This window comes from Bubalus bubalis, chromosome 7 (genome assembly GCF_019923935.1).
Source record: "Bubalus bubalis isolate 160015118507 breed Murrah chromosome 7, NDDB_SH_1, whole genome shotgun sequence".
NCBI classification, from domain to species: domain Eukaryota; kingdom Metazoa; phylum Chordata; class Mammalia; order Artiodactyla; family Bovidae; genus Bubalus; species Bubalus bubalis.
This window is the reverse complement of record NC_059163.1, coordinates 111,032,982-111,047,410: the sequence shown is the minus strand read 5'-3', so window position 1 is coordinate 111,047,410 and position 14,429 is coordinate 111,032,982. Positions and strand designations below refer to the sequence as shown.

The window sequence follows — 14,429 nt, the reverse complement described above, 5'->3', positions numbered from 1 at the left end:
GGATTCTCCAGGCACAAATACCGGAGTGGATTGACATTCCCTTCTCCAGAGGAACTTCCCAAACCAGGGATCGAACCCTGGTCAGCACTGCCCGAGACAGATAAGAAATGAAGTCAGGGGTCCAAGCTTTACCAATTAGATCCCAAGGTCTTGAGAGAGCTCAACAAAGGGAAACTACACCCTGCACAGAAGGGAGAATCAACGTTTCCGGAGACAAAGCTACACAAAGCTGTTCTCAGTAAGCCGTGGAAAACACAGGACAAAAGAAACAGCACAATGGATCTTCAGATTATAAGGCCATCAGGTTGCTGTGGATACTGAGTAGATTCTAGAAGGTATCAACATCTAGATAACATATGAGCAACTGAAAAAGAATCAGTGATCACCAGTGACTAACACTGGTTTCTTGAACACAAATCAGGAAAGCTAGCCATTTTCCCTTTTTTGATAGGATTGGCAGGATATCTGGATTTCAGTAAAGAATGAGGGACAATGACTGTGAAAGGAAAGCTGACTGTGAACGTTTATGCAGAGCGTCGCTGCAATGTTGACATGCATCTGCAGGGAAGCCTCGAGCCAGGAGGCTGTACTTGACCCAGCCTTTTCAGTATTTATCAACCACTTGGATACGGCACCAAAGATAGTCACTAAATGTGTAGATGATACAGTGGGTAAGTGTGTTAGAATATAAAACCTGCTGCTGCTGCTAAGTCGCTTCAGTTGTGTCCGACTCTGTGCGACCCCATAGACGGCAGCCCACCAGGCTCCACCGCCCCTGGGATTCTCCAGGCAAGAACACTGGAGTGGGTTGCTATTTCCTTCTCCAATGCATGAATGTGAAGAGTGAAAGTGAAGTCGCTCAGTCGTGTCCGACTCTTTGCGGCCCCATGGACTGTAGCCTGCCAGGCTCCTCTTCCATGGGATTTCCTAGGCAAGAATACTGGAGTGCGTTGCCATTTCCTTCTCCAATATAAAACCTAGACGTAATCTATTTCATAAGTCTGGGATAGAAGAATGAAAAGTAAGAAATTGGAAAACTTCAAGGTCCTATAATTAGATTACAAAATAAAAAATCTGGACACATGGACACTAAGTAATCCTTGGAAAAGGAAGCTGGGCGTTACATAAATCAACACTGAGATGGGGCCACAGGCCATGGCTTTCAACTGGGAGCAGGTTTGCCCCCATGGGACCTTTGGCAAAGTCTGGAGGCATTGCTGGTTGTTATACTGGAGTGGGGGAGGCCAGATCCCCCACAACCAAGAGTTATCTGGGACCAGTGTTTACAGTACTGAGGTTGAGACACCCTGCCCTAGAAAGACTAAGATGAATTCATGGCACGCTGACAGTCACGTAGGCATAGACTTGGAGAACTGACGAGCCTTAGTCATCTAGATCGAGGTCAGGGTTAGTCCTTGGTCCACTGTCCCGCTAAACCATTGGAATAATATTCAGTTCTGGGTATCAGTTTTCAAGAGGGATATAGATAGACTGGTGTGTGTGTGTAGAGAGCAGAGCCATAGGACTGGGAAGGTCTGTAGCCCAGATCACATGAGAAAGAGCAAGAACCTGGAGGAAGAGTGTTCACAGGGTGTTGCTGGGAGTGAGCAGGGCCGGTGGCTACAAATATGGAAGTGCTCTCAGGAAGAAGCTGTAAGCTTAGTCCACATTGCTCTGGAGGTCAAACTAAGCCCCTAAGCAGAAAGTCACACAATAATAATTATTTTCATTAATTATGACATTTTATAGTTATTAAACGTATACATTCTAAAATTACACATTGTATAATTACTATATTGTTTTTGAGCATTTAAAAAATGGTAGTTATAAAAACTAATTCGTTTTTAGCTATTTCACACACAGCTGGTGTCTTCCCATAAGCATTTAAAACCAGGGACAGTTTTCAAACAGTTTAGATAAATCTCTGCACATACAAACACTAAATTCTAAAATGTATCAGAACTGTTGAGAATTAATACAATCCAAATTCATGCTGATAAACATGGCCAACTGGGACAAAATGAACTAAAGGACAACACTATTTTCAAGAGCAATGTAATCATTTCAAAATTATCGGAAATTTTGACCATCATGAGGGCCAGTAGAAGAGCCATGGCCAAAACATAGTTGCGAAAAAAATAAACCAAGCTAAGGGATAAGATTTGGAAGGACATCCTCTTTTAAAAAGAGCTTAATTCATTTATCTACCATTTGTTTCATGAGGTAATTATTAAGTGTCATATTTTGGATGTGTTAAAGAACACATTTTTATCTAGGAACAGAGCTTCTAAGAGAAATATGCTGGTTTTCACACACACAATCACCTACATTTCCTCAATTATGGTGATTTAATTCTTGTGTGAAACGATCAGCTAGACAAAATTTGTCTTATTTCATTAGCATCAAGTCTTATTGTGAGAAAATGGCTCTAATTTTGAAGATACAATGGAGCAAATTTGCCTAAATTTCGCATTTACAGAATTTTTTATAAACAAGTTCTGTTGAAGAGAATACAGATAGGGAGCACAATCATTGTCTAACACCTTAAAGTGAGGGCTATGAGGTAGTTAAGCTCCCTGAGAGGTAAAAAAGAACAGAGTAAAGAGAAGGGACGGCTTTGTAGCTTCTGGCTCCCTACCTCAAATACAGCGGAAGAACCAGGCAAGAAAATGGAGTGGTTCTCATGGGAACAAGGCCCCCACATTTTGAAATAATTATTTCTAAGTTCATTAAATAAATGACACCCCAGGATTGAGGCTGCCACAGAAATATGACAAAAGTGAAACTCGTAAAACTCACTTCTCCTTGGAGTTTTACTCCCCCTTCTGACTTACCTGCTAAAAAAACAATCACTGATTTTAAAAAAAATCTTTGTCTTTTCATCTCTAGAGCCCTGTGTATGGCAGTCAGTGTGTTCAATTGTCTAGAAACAAAAATACGAAAGAGGTTGATTCTAGCCCAGGCCAGTTAGGTCTCTACAACTCTCTGGACACAGAGGGTACCCCAATTCGAGCAAAAAGTAGCCACTGAGGACAAGGTTTAATCTGCATACTATCCTTGATTACTGCTGGGGAAAAGATCAGAGAGTATGTTCTAGTCGACTGCTTGTCATAAGCCTACATTCACAGATCAAGAACAGATTATGAAATTAGCACCAAGAACGAAATGTGCCAGGGGGAAGGCAAGAGGAAGGAGGAGAGTGGGTAAAACTATACCCGCAAATCTGTCAAAGAAAAGTAAGTTTTTTGTCTATAAAATCATTATTTTTTATCACATGCACATATATTGCCTCTGTTAATTTTGTTTTTTCTATAAACTCAGTAAATGAGATTTTTTTTTTAAAAGAAAGTTATCCAATGAGTTATTTTGACAAAATTTCAGAGTACAGAAAATCCATTCCTCCAAGGGGAAACAAAACGAAAAACATTGTAAAACAAGACAGATCCCCACAAGCAAAGTAAAAAGCAAACAAACAGCAACGTACAAAACAGTGAGGGAATGAAATGAAACGAAGGAGATCAGCTGGCCTAAAACATAAATTAAAGAGGACTGTTTGAAGTTGGTTAGAAGCAGCTACTGAGTTTTAGGGGAGGTTGCAGGAAGCCGTCACCAGGGGGCGCAATCACAGCGCCTTTCCGTCCCCGGGAGGGACGTGGGGGACACTGGGGCAGGTGTAGCACGCGGTTAGCAGCTGGAGGTCTTCACCTTTATCTCCTTGAAGAAGGAAGCAGTTTCGCCCTCGATAATTGGCTGCAGCAAAGGGCTTCTCCGCTTGCTGGAGGGGGAACCCTGCGACAGGTGTTAATAGGCAGGTTACATGGCAGAAAACCAGAAACAAACCAGTTCTCGTCCAACTGGCTGCTTTACTGCAGAGCCTGCCCGCCCACCCCACCAACCACAGAGGCCACACAGTAGCAAGGATGGCATGCAAGTATGTTAACCAAACACACAGAAACATTCCTGCCTCCTCCCTCTTTCCTCCTGGTGACCATAACTTCCAGAACAACAAATAACAATGCACGCTCATCAAGTGATGCAAAAGGTTACAGACACAGGCTGTATATTCACCCTATTTCAGGCTACTAAGGGCTCCTGACTGGAGAATGAAAAGGGTTCCTTAAATTTAATCCTTTTGTTTGTTAGTTTACTGATATATTCTGCAGGAAATTTCTAGAAAGGTAGCTTTCTTCAAACACACCTGACTGAAGTCCCTGAACCCTCCTCTGTTTGTCTGAACAAATACACTATTAAAAGACATATAAGGACCACATCTTGGGCCTGGAAATAAACAAGAAGATATAAAGCAGGAATAGAAGAGCAGCAGCTAAAAAGAATATGCATTTCAGCAACAACATAAAAGCGAGGCCGTGTCTGCTGGCTAGAAAGTCTAAAGGCCAACAGAGGAAGCCCCCAGGGTCCCAGGAGATAAGCACACTGAAACCAAGGCAGAGGTGCCCCACGAGCTGGAAAGGCCACGACCACTACCCCCGCAGCTGGGCTGGCATGAGGGATGGGGCAAGCTGGCCAGTGCCCAAAAGGCTTTTTCCCAGAACTGAGAGCCAGTCGCTGCTCCCTACTCTTGACAAAATCCCAATTCAGAGGCCAAAAGCAGCGAAGTCCAAGGATGGTGGCCCTCCCTTTTCTTTACCTCACTCTTTCCTACATCTCCAAAAAGAAGCGGTTCCCTCTCTTGAGTTCCTTACAGGATCTCTCCGCGGGTATGACTCCAGCAGGGTGGATCTCCGTCTTGGAGGCAGAGTGAAGAACACTAACCGAGGCCCCTAAGACCAGAGAGGCACTCTGTGTGGAGTGGCCCCTGGGGGAAGCACACCATTTCCCGGATGCTCTGTCTCTAAGGGAAGTACGGGGAAGCTGACCCAGCACGTGTCAGACAGAAGCATACGGCCAAAGCTTGTGCACCCAAGAGGGGAACAAACTGTCAGCTTCAGATTCGCTCATTTTTGGCAAATGTCACCTCAGAAGTCTTTGATAAATTTTTCATCCCTCAAGTTTAGGGGCCACTGATATTAATGGCAGGTTCAACTACGAAAGACTGTTATTTCGTGAGAAGGCAAGTTAGTGCCCTAATAACATAGCCCGGAAGTCAACCACTGGGCGTGGAGTACTCACAATGATGGGGATGGTGCTGGCTCGGGACAGGATCTGTTTGACCAGGCGGTACCTGTCATACAGCGGCTTCATAACCTGACGCTCATTCTTGCTCACCTGAAAGGCAAAAACAGGATTGCTGAGAGACCTGCTCCTATTGGCTATGCTGACTGAGCATGCTGTGGACTGAGAGAAAGAACAGGCGATTCAACTGAAGACTCCCCACTCTTGTAAAATTTATTTAAACTGATACCATGAATCAATGAAAATTTAAAATATCTACTTTGGCTGCAAATCACTTGAAATCACTCCCTCAGAAGTATTACTTTTCCTCAAAACTGTGATCCTTATTAATTATTAGTTTTCTATTTAAAATTCTGGAAGGTTCAGAGTTCCAGATGATTCACTATTTTCTAGGTCCTGGGAAGAAGAAAACATGTATTAATATTTCTATTATACTACTTACCTTGCAGTTCTGTGATCATTTTTTAAAAATGTCTCTCTTCCCTATGGAACTGTGTTGTGCTTTTAGGGACAAATGCAAGCAAACAGGCTTTCAAGGAATATATGCTGATAGAATACGTGGATTCACTCATCTCTGTGTCCCTAAAATCTGGCTCAGGGTCCAAAAATGTTTAAAGGACAGACTCTAATAGACAGTGAAGAGAAATCAAGCCCAGCTCCCCAGCATAGTATTTGAAGCCCCATCACCTCCTCCCCATTAGAACTCAAGCTCCGGAAGGAAACTAGGGAGTGTCACGCCTCCTTGTCTAGCTCCCTTTGTCCTGGAGTGGCCTCCTCTCTGCTCTTCGATTTGGTAAATTCCACATCAAGAGCCACCTCCCGCCCTGTGCAACCTTCTTCCAACACGCCCCATTCTGGGAGCCCTGCTCATTCTCTCCTTTGAGTCACCTAATACAGCCTTGTGTATCTTATAATTCACATATGCTTTGCTATGGACGGAATGTTTATGTTCAACTCACCTCCCCGCATGCCCCCACTCCCAATTCATAAGTTGAAAATGAATCCCCAATGTGATGGTTTTTGGAAGTGAGGTCTTCAGGGAGTGATTAGGTCATGAAGATGGTGCCCTCATGAACAGGATTAGTGCCCTTATAAAAGAGACCACAGAGAGCTCCCTCACCCCTTCTGCCATGTGAGGACAGCGAACAGATGGCTGGCTATGAACTGGGAAGGGGGCCCTCACCAGACACCAGCGCCTTAATCTTGGACTTCCAGCCTCCAGAACTGTAAACTGTTCTGGTAACTATTTCAGTGCCTGATATGATAAAAATATTCCATAAATGTCTGCAAAATGAGTGAAAGAATATTCATAAGTATGCATTTGTTTACTAAAATGGAGTAAGATATGACGTATCTTTGTTTCAAGTTTGCTGTTGTTCTTCTGCATTTTATTTCCATTGTACACATAAGGCAAGGCTTACAGATATGAGGAAGGACAACAGTATTAGCTCTGACCATCTCTCTTATGGGCCTTCAACTTTGAAGACAAGTCTGGATAATGCATGAACTGATCACCCTTTGCTACCTGTTTTTTATTTGTCTTTCTCAAAGTGATCAACAATAAGAGAACCTTGGATAAATCTCACAAGCCAAGATAGGATACTGCCAATCTTGTGGTATTTATTTACTGTCATCTTGTGGATTCATTTTCTGCCATAAGCAATAATAATAACTTATTTCTATCTTTTTCTGTTACCAAAATATCAAGAGGTGGCATTTTCTTGCTTTTACTATCTGTCATAGTAAAAGGAGTTTTACATTTGGTATTTCATAAAGTATGACTGTTTGAAGGGACCATAAGAACTATTTCATACAAAAAAAAAAAAAAGAGTGATGATCAAACCACAGGTATTACAAGAACATACCTACCAAAATGGCTAATGTGAAAGACAGTGTCCAGTGTCAGAAATAATGCTGGGCAACTGGAATTCTCTCTCAGTACTGGCAAGGCTGAAACACTTTGGAAAACTATTTGGCAGTATCTCCTAAACTAAACACATGACTCATCAATTCTGTCCTTAAGTACACACCAAACAAACCCAGATTAAAGTTTACCAAAAGACACAAAGAAGAATGTTCAGAGCAGCACTATTTATAGCACCACCAAACTGGAAACCATCCACATGCCCAACAATGGTAGAATGAATAAGTATTTTAAGTTTCCAAAACTGAATACTACACAGCCATGAAAATGAACGAATACAGCTATATGCAGCATTAATCTCACAAAAATAAAGCCAAGCAAAACAAGCCAGACACCTAAGAATATACACTGTAAGGTCCTAATTATATAAAGTTCAAAAACAAGCAAATCAAATCTATAAGGTTAGAAGTCAAGTTTTTGTTGGTGGGGTGGAAGGTCATGGTATTGACTAGAAGGGGACATGATAAGGGCTTTCAGAGGGTTGGCCATTTTTAATTTCTTGATCAGGATGTTGATTACATGGATTTGTCTACCTTGTGAAAATTACCAAGATATATAATTAAAATTTAGGTTCTTTTCTGTACTTATACTTCAAGAAGTTGAACAATAGCCACAAATAAGTGTGAGGAATAGAAATAAATGACTTGGATAATCTCACATGTAAAATGACAAAATTTAGGAGTGGAACACATGAAATAATTTTTTTTAATACAAGATGTACCCACTAAATGTACTGCATATGAAATTAAGGTACATCCTAATTGTCAACATATGACATGTGGTGAAATATTACTGTGTAAGATAAACAACAGATATTTAGTGACCAAAAGACATATGAAAAATAAAAATAATAAGGAGCCAGCATTTCCTCACTGAGGAATAGCATCCTATTACTATATCTGACTCTAGAACAACATGGGTTTGAACTGCATGGGTCCACTTATATGCAGATTTTTTCAACAGTAAATACTGCATTACTACACAATCTGCCACATGGTTGCACCCATGGATTCAGAATGCTGCATATGGCAAAACCGTGGAGACAGAGGGCTGGTTCTAAGTTATACTCAGATTGTCAACTATGCTGAGCGTTGAACAATTCCAAACTCCTGCATTATTTCAAGGGTCAATTGCAGTTGCTTCACAGAAACATTTTTGGATTCTGAAAGGAGACTTTGGAAGGAGACTTACTGCTAAAATTAGCCCGATATGGAAAATTCGAGAGAATCAATTTTCTAATTCTTTGTTTGAAAACTAAATTTTCTAGTTAGAGTAGATGAAGAGGATCACTGGCTTACATTAATATTTGGCTTTGGTGCTGCTTAGTCACTCAGTTGTGTCTGACTATTTGTGACCCCACGGATTGTAACCCGCCAGGCTCCTCTGTCCATGGGATTCTTCAGGAAAGACTACTGAAGTGGGTTGCCATGACCTCCTCTAGGGGATCTTCCCGACCCAGGGATCGAACCTACACCTCTTATATCTCCTGCATTGACAGGCAGCCTTTTTACCATTAGCACTACCTGGGAAGCCCATATTTGGCTTATAACACTGATATTTAGATTTTCTATGAATTGCTCCTTTTAAAAATTAATGACCCTCAGAACTCTGGTCAATATTATATGGCAGCCTGGATGGGAGGGGAGTTTGGTGAGAACCGATACATGTAAATGTAAATGTAGAGTGGAGTCCCTTTCTGGTCCACCTGAAACTATCACAACATCGTTAACTGGCTATACTCCAATATAACAGTTAAAAAAAAGTAATGATGTTTAGAACTAATCACCTGTGAGAGATCTGATAAAATCCAGTTTTTGACTACGAAGAGTCAAAACTCATCATGATACCGTCAGCCAGCGTTGGCATTTGACAGATCTATCTGAACACCAACAAATCAATGATCTTTAGGTCTGGAAAGAATACCACTTGATTTACACTAGAATTATTTTCACAATAAATGCCGTAAGCCAAAGGTATGGTGATACTGAAGCTCAATACAACTTTTACCCATTATCAAGCCAAGTCTCATGTAATTATCAGTGCTGGATTTGGGAGTGGAGCCAAAACCTAACCAACAGTTAGAGAAACAAAGCAGCACTTTGGCTGAACTGTCAAAAAGGGGTGCTGACATTAAGTGGACCATGGGAAACTGCTCAGAAGTGGACATCTCTTATTCTCCAGTCATCAGCTGCTCAGGGATTCCACTAAAACCAGTAACAGGCCTTAGAAGGAGCCAGTGAAGTTCTCAGAGCCTCAGTTTCTTGATAGGCAAAGTGCAGAATTCAGATTAGAAAATCTTCACGATCAGTAATTGTTTGAAAATGCCCTTAGGCCAAGCATACAGTATACCGTTTTTTCAACGTAATTTCACTCTTCCTGCTTCAAATCATTATTTAGTTTTTCATTTAAGGGGCACTTCTGAATGGCTTTCAATGTGTAGAAATAGGGTTAAGACTAAAATGTATTTTTGTACACAAGTCATCACAACATAAAAATCTAGATATTCAGATCTAATGGATTTGAAAGCAGCACCTTCCACTAAATCTTTGTTTTCTGATGCAAAGAAATCTTCATCTACTGTTCTCTTACTATTCTGATTAGTTGCTGTGTAAGTCTTAGATAATACATCAAAGTACAATGGGAACACCAGCCAATATTATCCATGTTTAAGTAAGGGCAAGTCTCAGGCAGAAATCACAAAAGCCCAATTAAAGTGAAGTCGCTCAGTCATGTCCGACTCTTTGCGACCCCATGGACTGTAGCCTACCAGGCTCCTCTGTCCATGGGATTTTCCAGGCAATAGTACTGCAGTGGATTGCCATTTCCTTCTCCAGGGGATCTTCCCCACCCAGGGATCGAACCCAGGTCTCCCGCATTGTAGACAGACGCTTTCCCGTCTAAGCCACCTGATTAGGAGAACATATTTATCTTTTGTGATGGTGTTCCTCTTAGCCTCATATAAAGCTTCTCTACAGAAATACTGATTTGGTTGCTGTTAGCTGAACGGTATAACAAAGGTGAAAGATAAAAAGAATGAAGTTTCTAACTTGAAGAAAGAAATAACATTAGAACCACAGAATATTAAAGTTAGACGAGTCTTACTTTCTAATATGATAAAACTAAACACTGGAGAGCTCTCAGGAATGATCTGCCCAAGGCAACTGAGCTGGTTCAAGAACCCAGGTGGACTGACTCCCAGTCCAGTTTTCTATACATTAACAAATAAGCAAGACACGAAGGAGGACCTTAACATAGTAACCACAAGACATACCAAAGATGTCATAGTTATAGCATTTTCCCCTAACAGAGTTTGGCCAAGATTATCTTAAGATAAAGAACTGCCATCTTAAGATACAGATGACATCTTAAGACAAAGAATCTTGTTTTCATCTTGAGATAAAAATTCTGCCTCCAAGCTGAGGGTTCTGCCCATATTGAGTTCACAGAGATTTCTTGTTCTGAGCAGCAGCAAGAAATTACAGTAGTCAGGAAACCACACTGCCCCAGAATCTCCTTAGTAAAACAAAAAATATTCTGAATGTGTGTGGAGGTGGTACCTCTGAGTCGTAAGATTACCAGTGGGAGAAGGTAAAGGAGATGGATTTTTATACCTGCTGCACTTTTGTCCCATTGAGTCAGAAAATGGTGACTGTCCCTCCTTTATTATCAGGCAACAACAGTGGGCTGACTGGGCAAAGATCAGATCTGACCAAGCAACAGATAAACAAATGATACCATTTATATGTGGCTTTAGAATCTGTACTTAAATTTGAACGCGATATGCTTAGTGTCTGCTTAGTTCCCCAGTTTCTAAAAGACAAGACTGAAATATACCAATGAGAACCCAGAAGCTCTGTGGACCCAGCCACGCTCTCCCCTCTACACCATCATCTGGGTCTGCACAAGGGGTCATGGGGGGCTGCAGCCATGTGCTGTACTTCTGGGACGTGGTCTTCTTCTGATGAGACCCCTACATGTTGAAAAGGACACATTTTAATAATAATTCACAGGGAATTACGTGCTGGTGTGTAGACGACTATGTTCTTGTTTTTCATACATGTGGGTGTCCCGTTAAAGCAAACCACCTCGTTAAACAATGTACAGAGGCAGCAGATGACTATTCTGGCCGGTGATTTGACTCTTTTATATCAGAATCTGCAGACACAGCAAAAAACCACCAGGCTCTAAGCACCTGCTTTTCTAAAAAGCAAAGGTTTGGAATGACAGTATAGCTCTGGGAGTACTTGTATTTTTCTTTTAAGAAGAGTGTTGCCCAAATGTTATTCGTGAGTCCAGGGTCCAGGGCAACACCACAGATGTTAAGAATGAAAAGTTCACTCTCTGGTTTTTGGACTGGCAAGATATCAAGTGAACTCTGTTCTCCTGAGGAGGCTGGAGTATCAGGTTCCAGAGAGAGGCAGAGAGCCTGACCTGGGACCAGGAATAAATGACACTCAAACTTCCTGGAGCATGTGTCCCCTGACCTGTGAGATGCTAGAATCCGGTCCAGAAATGTTCTTCCTTCCTCTGCAAGAATGATGAAAGAAAGGGCCAAGGATTAATTGTTCAAATTCATATTGGTAAGAGCTAAAGCATGTACATTTCCTAATTCAATTATTTAATAAGAAGTAGACAGCAGAGGGCAGAACCTATAACTGTACCAGAAGAGACACCTGTCATTTATGGAGGACTCCCACCTCACTCCCCACAAAGCCACTCTGCCCTGCTTCTTCAGTCAGTGCCGGACAGCCTACAGGTATACGTGTGTGTAATGTCACTTAGTCTCCATGACAACCTATTATAACAGACATCTATTATGCAGACCAATCACTGAGGCTCAGGGAGTTACCTAAGCGGCCTAGAGACACAGAGCCAGTCTCAGCAGAGCTGGGTTTGAATCTAGGGCTTCCCAGGCAGCACATAGTAAAGAATCAGCCTTCCAGTGCAGGACATGCAAGAGAGTCGGGTTCAATCCCTGGGTCAGGAAGATCCCCTGGAGGAAGGCATGGCAACCCACTACAGTATTCTTGCCTGGAAAATTCCATGGACAGAGGAGCCTGGCGGGCTATAGTCCATGAGGTTGCAAAGATTCCGACACGTCTGAGCGGCTCAACACACACTGTGAGCCTAGTGCCTGTTGACTGCCCCAGTCCAGGCAGGAGGAGAGACTGTGCTCAGCTCGGAGCAGCAAGTACCACGGCACACAGCCCCCTGCTCCGGCAGCAGGGTGAAGACTAGAACACAGCTGACAGTCTTTAAAGGAGTCTATCACTGTCATACCCTGAATCCATATAATGAAAAGAAGGAAGACACACGAGCCCCACCTCCTTCACGGAGGCCTGCCTGGGGGCTGTGAGGAGATGGACACCGAGAGGCACTGAGTCTTTAGTGGAGGAGGAGTTTCTCCTCTCTGTTAGAAGAGGATTAGTTCTATCTCTGCAAGTTCTGAATATCCCGGAAGAGAAGGACGAAGTTTCACAACACATCTGAGCTCCAGAGCATTTACTGTTTGGTTCAGTGCCTTTAAAAAAAGTCCAGAACAACAGTTGGCTTGAAACATGACCATTATCCCAGAGTGCCAGTATTTTTCCATTGTAGGGACAGGCCAGCGAAATCAATCATCAACTCCAGCTTTGCTTTTTTTTTTTAATTTAAACCTAATAAATTCAGAATCAAAATACCAGGCAGGCTCATTAGACAGATAACTGGCCACATGTTCTGCATCAGGTAGATGCTGAGGTCCAGGTTTACCGTTAGGTAAAAAACAAACAAACAAACAAACAGCTCAGAATCCCTGCTCTCACAGGTCTTGTAGTCCAGTGCTCTATTCTCTAAATTTCTTCACCTAAAAGAGCATATTTGTGATGCAAAGACTCTCTCCATTGCATAGCTGTGACTGAGACTGGAAAAGAGGTCTATGTATTTTGGTGATATAAAAGTCCATCTGTGAATATAAACTTCCTGCTTCTTTACACCTGCTTTTAAGAACTTGTGTTGTTGGGTTCTTGACAACATTCTTAACAGAAGGTTACTAAGAGTCACTGACAAGGAGATCAGATTACAAGCTCCCTTAGGAATAGAGTGGAGGCCTGTTGAACTACTGTCTCCCCAAGGACTAACAGCATCCAGGGGATAAATGTGCTTGCTGAATAACAAATTGCCTCAAACGTTTCTAAAGCCACATTTTAGATTCCTCTCGGTTTTAGTTCTGCATGGCGGCTGAAACGTCTCAGCAAACACGGGTTGTAAACTGCACTGAAGAGAAACTGAATTTTAGGGCAGATCACTCGAGCTTAGCACCTTCCTTTTATGGCTAAGAATGCTTAGAGCTGGTGATGACAGCTTACGGGGCAGACATGTTTCTTCACTCTCGGCTTCTGTGTAGCAACTCATACCCCCCTCCACTATCTTCTACTCGAAGCAGGACACTAGAGACTACATTTTACTTGCAAACAGATATTTCTTTGGAATTTAATTAAATTTAGCATTTATTAGATAGTGGAACTCTTATCAAAGGTTTAGGCTTCAAAAAACTTAGTTCTGGTGAAAATATATAGTAAGCTAAGTATCTGGACACCTCAACTGCAAAATACTGAACACAGAAGATCCACTTCAAAGCCTGGTGATTTACCCCAGTCAGAAAATTCAGTACTGATGAATCTATTTGCAGGGCAGGAACAGAGATGCAGACGTAGAGAATGAACTTGTGGACCCAACTGGGGAAGGAGAAGGTGAGATGAACGGAGAGAACAGCACTGACATGTATAAACTACCGTGTGTAAAACAGATGGCTAGTGGGGAGCTGCTGTACAACACAGGGAGCTCAGCCTGATGTTCTGTGATGACCTAGACGGGGGTGAAGAGGGGGCAGGTGGAACGAAGGCTCAAGAGACAGGGGATACAAGTGTACAGATAGCTGATCCATGTTGTACGCTAAAACAACATTGTGAAGCAATTATACTCCAATAAAAAAATAACTTAAAAAAAAAAAAAAAATTCAGTGCATTCACATACCGGCCGTCCATGAATGCTTTCATAATATAACAGAGCTTTCTGCAGGGCCACTTTCTCATTAGCAATCTGGTCTTTGGTCATATCCTGTATAAACACAAGGACAGAGAAATGAGAGCGGGGAAAACATTTGTGAACATCGCAACTGCTTTATTTAGTTAAACAAGTTTCCCAAAGTAAGGTTAAAAAGAATGTTTACCCAACAGCTCTCCCTAGCTTCATCCAAAGCTAGGAATTAGCTGTTCCTGATGTGCAGCTAGGAACACAGCACAGCAGAATCACCTATGAGTACTCCTTTCTCCCACATGGTGGCAAAGGCATGCTGGACTGAGGTCAGCAAGGCTGCGAGGTACACGGGGCT

General features: G+C 42.1%; 1 protein-coding gene across 16 annotated transcripts in view; it reads right to left on the bottom strand.

Annotated features, from left to right (window-relative positions):
- FAM13A (family with sequence similarity 13 member A) overlaps positions 1 to 14,429 on the bottom strand; it is a 333,264-nt gene that overhangs the window by 9,635 nt on the left and 309,200 nt on the right. For 14 of the 16 annotated variants that reach the window (XM_044946341.2, XM_044946337.2, XM_044946338.2 and 11 more), the window contains 3 exons: positions 14,072 to 14,155; positions 5,131 to 5,226; positions 3,706 to 3,789 (listed from right to left, as the gene is read on the bottom strand). In XM_044946341.2, the coding sequence (XP_044802276.2) occupies positions 3,706 to 3,789; positions 5,131 to 5,226; positions 14,072 to 14,155 (264 nt within the window). Of the gene's footprint in view, positions 1 to 1,723; positions 2,924 to 3,705; positions 3,790 to 5,130; positions 5,227 to 14,071; positions 14,156 to 14,429 lie in introns of those variants that run through there. The other 2 variants (XM_044946346.2, XM_044946342.2) reach the window with 2 other exon arrangements.